Consider the following 7,500-nt stretch of genomic DNA (forward strand, 5'->3'; position numbering starts at 1 on the left):
GACTGTACACCTCACTGAGGGTTGATCTAAGACCTTCACTCATCTGACTCTACACCTCACTGAGGGTTGGTCTAAGACCTTCACTCATCTGACTGTACACCTCACTGAGGGTTGGTCTAAGACCTTCACTCATCTGACTGTACACCTCACTGAGGGTTGGTCTAAGACCTTCACTCATCTGACTGTACACCTCACTGAGGGTTGATCTAAGACCTTCACTCATCTGACTGTACACCTCACTGAGGGTTGGTCTAAGACCTTCACTCATCTGACTGTACACCTCACTGAGGGTTGATCTAAGACCTTCACTCATCTGACTGTACACCTCACTGAGGGCTGGTTTTAACCTGAGCTTTAATCAGAACTACCTGGATCAGGGAACATCATTGACTCTAAGAGGAGAGAAGGAGGATGCACCACTCTGATATTAGAATAAATAACTAACTGGAATCTCCTCATTGTTTTCTGTTCGTCACCTTCAGAGCTCAGTTTGTCTTCAATAACAGAATATATAATTAAATAATTAAATATAACGGCACTTTTGAAGGTCCAGATTATATTCAAATACTATTGAATTCTGTCAGATATACCACTAATGTGATATCTTTTTTTAATCGTTTTAGCCTTGCAGTTTTGTTTGTGCACATTTCTTTATTGTTTTAGCTTTGCAGACAACACACTAACTAAATGTGGACTAAATTGGTGTATCTTTCTAAAGAACGCTGATGAAGTTTAGTTCTAAACCGCTGAGAGGAACTCTAGTTTCATCTGATTCAGTGTGTGGTGAGGTTTGGTTTATTAATGCAGCAGTTTAAATGATAAATTAGTGATTTAAAACAGGAAGTAAATGCACCTGAGCCATTGGGCATCCCCAGCAGGAGGTTGAATTGACTTCTCAGTAAACTTTCTAAAGAAGCGTCTGAATGAAGGTTGTGACTGTTGGATGTTGTGACCTGAGAAGTCCTGAGACAATATGGTCAGCGAGGACCTTGAGGACTCTGGACTCCTTCCTCCTCCTCCTCCTCCTATAATGTCTGATTCTTTTATTAATCCCGTCGGGGAATCGTCCTCCCCTCGCTATGATAAAACTTAACTGCTGTTCGGTTTGAGCTAAATAGCTGAGCGGGTCCATTTCAGTCTTAATTGACGTGTGATTAAGAGCGGCCGAATGGCGGTGGCCGGGGCGTCGGGGGGGAAAGTCACCTTCCCAGAGGACTGGACTTCCTGTCCACCACCACCACCACCACCAGACACCGGTCCTTACCGTCCTGGAAGACGCGCTCCACGTTGAGGCCGTAGGTGGCGCAGGTCTCGTAGTAGGTGCAGCGTTTGAGGTCGTTGGACAGTTTCCTGGCTCGGCTGTCATCGATCACTCTCGGGTTGGCGGAGCTGATGGCGTCTGAGAGGAGAGACGTGACAACAGACACATTTAGATCATCTTTACCCCAACAAATCAGCTTTATTTAATCTCTACAAATCACTGCCAAAATAATAAAAATAAATATATAAATGACTCGATAAATAAATAAATGTCATTAAATGTAGAAAAAAAATATATTAGAAATAAATGTAGCCAGTAATTAATTGATAAAATGTGACAGAAATTGATAGTTCTGTTTTAATTTGCTTCTTTATTTATTCATCTCTGTATTAATCCCAATATTTATTTACTCTTCTGTTTAATTTTACCTATTAGTTGTTTGTGTATGTATTTTTATGAATTTTTAAATTTATGTATTTATTTGAGCATTTATTTTTATATATTTATTCATTTTTGCATTAATTTATTTTTATTTATGTTTGCATTTATCTTTCATTTAGTTTTAAATGTATGTAAGCATTTATGTATTTATTTATTTTTGCATTCATTTGTTTTATTAAGTTTATATTTATTTTTAAATATATGTATTTATTTTTGAATTTATTCCTCATTTATTTTTTATTATTTTTGCATTTAATTTATATTTATTTTTGCATTTAATTATATTTATTTTTAAATGTATGTTTATTTATTTTTGCATTTCTTTTAAATTAATTTTTAATTGTATGCATTTATTTATTATTTATTTTTGCATTTGTCTTTTCAATGTTTTTAATATATGTTTTTAAATGTATGTATTAATGTATTTATTTATTTTTGCATTCATTTTTAATAGCTTTCATAATTATTTTTTTAAATGCATGTCTTTATTAATGTATTTCTGCTCAATTTAATGACATATTTATTTATTTATTATATTGGCAGGTTTCATCCTCCATACACTGTTAGTGTATAACCTTATTTCACTGTAGCATTCAAGTCCTATTCTATCTGAACAGTTGTGGTTTGATCTTTGATATAATCGTCTATCATTGGTGTCTCTTCTTCATCCTGTCAGCGTCTTTACTGTTTCATTGACTCTCTGAGACGCTCTGAGTTCAGTTCCCTGCTTTATAAACTGTTAAAGGGAGAACTCTGAGTCTGAGATGATGCTTTGGCTCCATCTGCTGTTAAATGTGAGACTACAGAGTCCTGTACTGATTCAGAGACACCACCGGGTGGCAGCAGCGCCTCACAAAGAGAGTCCGTCCTCACACAGAGAGTCCGTCCTCACACAGAGTCCGTCCTCACACAGAGAGTCCGTCCTCACACAGAGAGTCCGTCCTCACACAGAGTCCGTCCTCACACAGAGAGTCCGTCCTCACACAGAGAGTCCGTCCTCACACAGAGAGTCCGTCCTCACACAGAGAGTCCGTCCTCACACAGAGAGTCCATCCTCACACAGAGAGTCCATCCTCACACAGAGAGTCCGTCCTCACACAGAGTCCGTCCTCACACACAGAGTCCGTCCTCACACAGAGTCCGTCCTCACACAGAGTCCATCCTCACACAGAGTCCGTCCTCACACAGAGTCCGTCTTCACACGGAGTCCGTCCTCACACAGAGTCCGTCTTCACACAGAGTCCGTCCTCACACAGAGTCCGTCCTCACACAGAGTCCGTCTTCACACGGAGTCCGTCTTCACACAGAGTCCGTCCTCACACACAGAGTCCGTCCTCACACACAGAGTCCATCCTCACACAGAGTCCGTCCTCACACAGAGTCCATCCTCACACAGAGTCCGTCCTCACATAGAGAGTCCGTCCTCACACACAGAGTCCATCCTCACACAGAGTCCGTCCTCACACAGAGTCCATCCTCACACAGAGTCCGTCCTCACACACAGAGTCCGTCCTCACACAGAGTCCGTCCTCACATAGAGAGTCCGTCCTCACACAGAGTCCGTCTTCACACGGAGTCCGTCTTCACACAGAGTCCGTCTTCACACAGAGTCCGTCTTCACACAGAGTCCGTCTTCACACAGAGTCCGTCCTCACACACAGAGTCCGTCCTCACACACAGAGTCCATCCTCACACAGAGTCCGTCTTCACACAGAGTCCGTCCTCACACAGAGAGAAGGACAGAGTGTGTATTTCTGAGTGTGTGTGTGACGGTACCTTGCGTGCCCACCAGGACCAGCGGCAGGTCGGCGGCGTTCCTGCAGTTGGCGAGGCGGCTGAAGTAGTGATAGACGGTCTGGAAGCTGATCTCGTCCTCCAGACTGAAGACGAAGATCACAGCGTCCACCCACAACGCAAACTGCAGAGAGACGGAGGTTAAAGAACAGCGTTATCTACATGGAGTCAAATCAAATGAACTGTTTCCTCCTGTTTCAGCAGATACAGATTAAAGATGAAACTACATATCTGTGAGTTAGGTAAACACATTGTTGGACAGATATATAGAATAACAGCAGACTGGTCCTTTAAAGACACTAGAGCAGGTTACATGTTAGCAGGGATGGAGAGATGGAGAGAGAGAGAGAGACAGAGAGAGAGAGAGAGAGAGAGAGATGGAGAGAGAGAGACAGAGAGAGAGAGCGAGACAGACAGAGAGATGGAGAGAGAGAGAGAGAGAGAGAGACAGAGAGAGAGAGAGAGAGAGACAGACAGAGAGATGGAGAGAGAGAGAGAGAGAGAGAGACAGAGAGAGAGAGAGAGAGAGAGACAGAGAGAGAGAGAGAGAGAGAGAGAGATGGAGAGAGAGAGACAGAGAGATGGAGAGAGAGACAGAGAGAGAGAGAGAGACAGACAGAGAGATGGAGAGAGAGAGAGAGAGAGAGAGACAGAGAGAGAGAGAGAGAGAGAGAGAGAGAGAGAGAGAGATGGAGAGAAGAAAACAGGTGAATAATTGATAACTGGTGGAGTTTTGTGTCTAGACTCTGTTTGGTCAGTTTGACATAAAAACCTGATCTGACCTACTTTCATCTCTCATCACGCACCCCCACAACCTCTGAGAGACATCTGTGACCAGATGCATGCTGGGAAACATCCCAGCCTCTAGAAACCTCCAGAATAAGAGTCATTTACCTTTTATTCTGTTCTATTCTGTTCTTATAAAGGGGATCAAATCACTGCTTTCAGGAGAGTAAAGACGCCTCCATGCAGCTAAAACATGTATGTTGTACTGCTTTATATACAAACAACCTTTTTTATTATTTATTAAGAATTTAACAGTCAAAAAGTTCCAAAAATGTGTCTGATGTTAACTCCTGTTTTATTAAATATAATATAATATTCAGAGGAAAGAAACTCTGTATTTATGAGATTAAAAACGTAAATTTACAAGAAAATTTTTTTTTAAATATTTTCTGAGATTAAAGATGTAAATTTATGAGAATAAAAACCACAAATTTCCAAGAAAGAAAATTTAATATTTTCTGAGATTATAAAGTCATAAATTTACAAGAAAGAATTAAATTTATGAGAAACAAATCAAATAACTTCTCTGAGAATAAAGAAGTACATTTATGAGAAGAAAACGTGGAGATTCTCTGAAATTAAAGTTAGAAATTTGTGAGTTTTTTGCTCTTAAATGTAAGACTTGAAAAACTTGAATATTATCTGAGATTATAAAATGACATAATAATGAGAAAAATAATGTTTTTAATAGGCGGCCCACGCAAAGCAACGTGACGTGGTTCCTTTATGTGTTTTTTTCTGGTATATTTCCAGCTTTAATCTCAGAGAATATCAGTCTTTCTCAGAATATCACTCCCGTCCTCCGGCTCCCTAGTTTTTATTTTCCTTACCTACAACGGCCCTAATACGCTGTTATAAATATATAAGAATAAAGAATAAAATCAGCACCTAAACAGTAGAAATCAATAGTTAATATCTTCAGATCTCCTTGATGTTTGACTCCTTCCAGTGAGTGTTTTGGGGCGTTAAAGCTGCAGCCTGTCGGTGCAGGTCAGTGTGTTCCAGGTGAGTTCAGTGTTCCAGGTGCAGTAACTCACCTGAGCCTCGGGGGGGCCTCCTTCATCTCTGATGAGCAGCAGGTGACTCTGACCGTCCACCACGATCTCCTTCTTGAAGCGACCGCCTGCAGGAAACAACGGCAGCCGTCAGAGAGAGACAGAGAGAGAGAGAGGAGAACAACACCTATCTACCTGCTCTACAATCAGTGATCAATGATGTACCAATGACTGATTGACTGATTGATTGATGACGACACTAGATGAGAGGTTAAGTGGATATTTATGATGGTTATGATGAGCTGGATGAGAGGAATGAAGACGTGAACTAGAGTTAATATGATTAGTTTGATCATCATGCAGCTGCACATGTTCTCAGCACACCATGTGGAATAACTGAGAAGATGAAGTGACGTGTCGCTGTGGGAACGAACAGACGGAGAGCTACAGGAAGTGGAGGGAACTAAAAATAACATACACACAAATAGCTGATGTGTAAACACAGCGGACGGCGAGTCCGGAGAGAGAGACCGCCGTTACTACGGTAATCATACGGTGGACGGACGGTTATATATATATAAATATAGATTTATATATATATCTATAAACACAACGAGACGGAGCTGTAGTTCCCACAACTCACATTCATTCATCACAGTGACTCTATATTTATATATTATATATGTATTACTTCATATTAAAGGGTTTATAAGTGAGATATACGTAGTCCCATAGGAGTGTTTACAGCTGACACTATAAAGTTATATTATATACATTTAAAACACATTTATTCTAAATGTATAATGTATAATACATACTTATTATGACAGCACAACAAGCTGGTTTATGTTCAATTGTTGAGATATTCTATTATTACTTTAATATTCTAATTTTAATTTAATTCATTTAAATGTTTTATTATTATTACAATATTATTATACTATATAATATATGTATATAATTATATTATTATTAATTTTATTATTTTATATTTTATACTTTATCTATCTCATAATTAATTTATCATATAATAATATAATGATTTATGTACTTTAATGTATTATTATTATTATAACAGTTATATAAAAATTATATTATAATATAAATAAATAGATAACTATATGAATATATTATTATATTAATTTATTATTATTAATTTATTTAATTTCAATTATTTTATCGTTTATGTATGTTATGTATAATTTGTTATATAATATTTAATTTTAATTTATTGTTAAATAATAATTATTATATATATAAATATACATTATAATTATATGAATATATTAATATATTTCAATTATTTTATTGTTTTTGTATGTTATTTATAATTTATTATATAATATTTCATTTTAATTTATTGTTATATAATAATTATTATATATATAAATATACATTATAATTGTATTAATATATTATTATTAATTAAAATTATTTATACAGTGTTTCAGGTGCAGCCACATATTAATGAGCTGTATTTGTGTTTTAAATGTGCCGTTAAACACATAATATAATAATATAATATATACTTTTCTTCATATCATGATGAAGACGTTTCAACAGGAGCAGGTGAGTGTTGTGAGCTCTTCGTTTAATGATTATTAAGTCGTTTATTGATGTTTTTTAAAATGGATAAAAGCCTTTTGGTGCAGGAGGAAAGTTCTAAGAGTGGTCTGTTCATTATCAGTGATAACTTATGTATTTCATTTCTGCTTCCTGTGTTCAGACTCCGTGTTGACATCATGGACGGCGATGCTGCAGTGAATCAGCAGATGGCTGCGTTAACGCTGAGTCAGCTCAACGTTTCTGTTTATTTATATACACGACATGTACATGATGTTTACTGCCCACTAGGATATGAAGCTACATGAATATAGAGAGGAAGAGGAAGAGGAAGAAGAAGAAGAGAGGATAGTTACCTGCATCCACGTCAGCTAGTTTATAAGAGCAGCCCAGAAAGAAGACAGGAAGCAAAACAACAAGACAGCCACCGTTAAAAACATGCAGTCAAACCTCAGAGAGAGAGAGAACACGTTATCACTCCGTTAGAGAGGAGAGGAGAAGAACAGAGAGAGAGAGAGAGAGAACACGTTATCACACCGGTAGAGAGAAGAGAGGAGAAGAACAGAGAGAGAGAGAGAGAGAGAGAGAGAGAACACGTTATCACACCGGTAGAGAGAAGAGAGGAGAAGAACAGAGAGAGAGAGAGAGAGAGAGAGAGAG

General features: G+C 38.0%; 2 protein-coding genes across 9 annotated transcripts in view; one reads left to right on the forward strand and one right to left on the reverse strand.

The window, feature by feature from the left end:
• The window catches only part of dph3 (diphthamide biosynthesis 3), a 258,857-nt gene that overhangs the window by 129,424 nt on the left and 121,933 nt on the right, over positions 1-7,500 (forward strand). The window lies entirely within an intron of this gene.
• The window catches only part of agap1 (ArfGAP with GTPase domain, ankyrin repeat and PH domain 1), a 145,896-nt gene that overhangs the window by 79,932 nt on the left and 58,464 nt on the right, over positions 1-7,500 (reverse strand). For 6 of the 8 annotated variants that reach the window (XR_012593042.1, XM_074627640.1, XM_074627642.1 and 3 more), the window contains exons 4-7: positions 7,197-7,211; positions 5,320-5,405; positions 3,479-3,620; positions 1,265-1,399 (exon numbers count right to left, since the gene is read on the reverse strand). Coding sequence is in view for 7 of the 8 variants with exons in the window: in XM_074627640.1 (XP_074483741.1) it covers positions 1,265-1,399; positions 3,479-3,620; positions 5,320-5,405; positions 7,197-7,211 (378 nt within the window). In the remaining variant the exon portion in view is untranslated. The remainder of the gene's footprint in view (positions 1-1,264; positions 1,400-3,478; positions 3,621-5,319; positions 5,406-7,196; positions 7,212-7,500) is intronic. The other 2 variants (XM_074627641.1, XM_074627639.1) reach the window with 1 other exon arrangement.

Source organism: Sebastes fasciatus, chromosome 24, assembly GCF_043250625.1.
Source record: "Sebastes fasciatus isolate fSebFas1 chromosome 24, fSebFas1.pri, whole genome shotgun sequence".
NCBI classification, from domain to species: Eukaryota; Metazoa; Chordata; class Actinopteri; order Perciformes; family Sebastidae; genus Sebastes; species Sebastes fasciatus.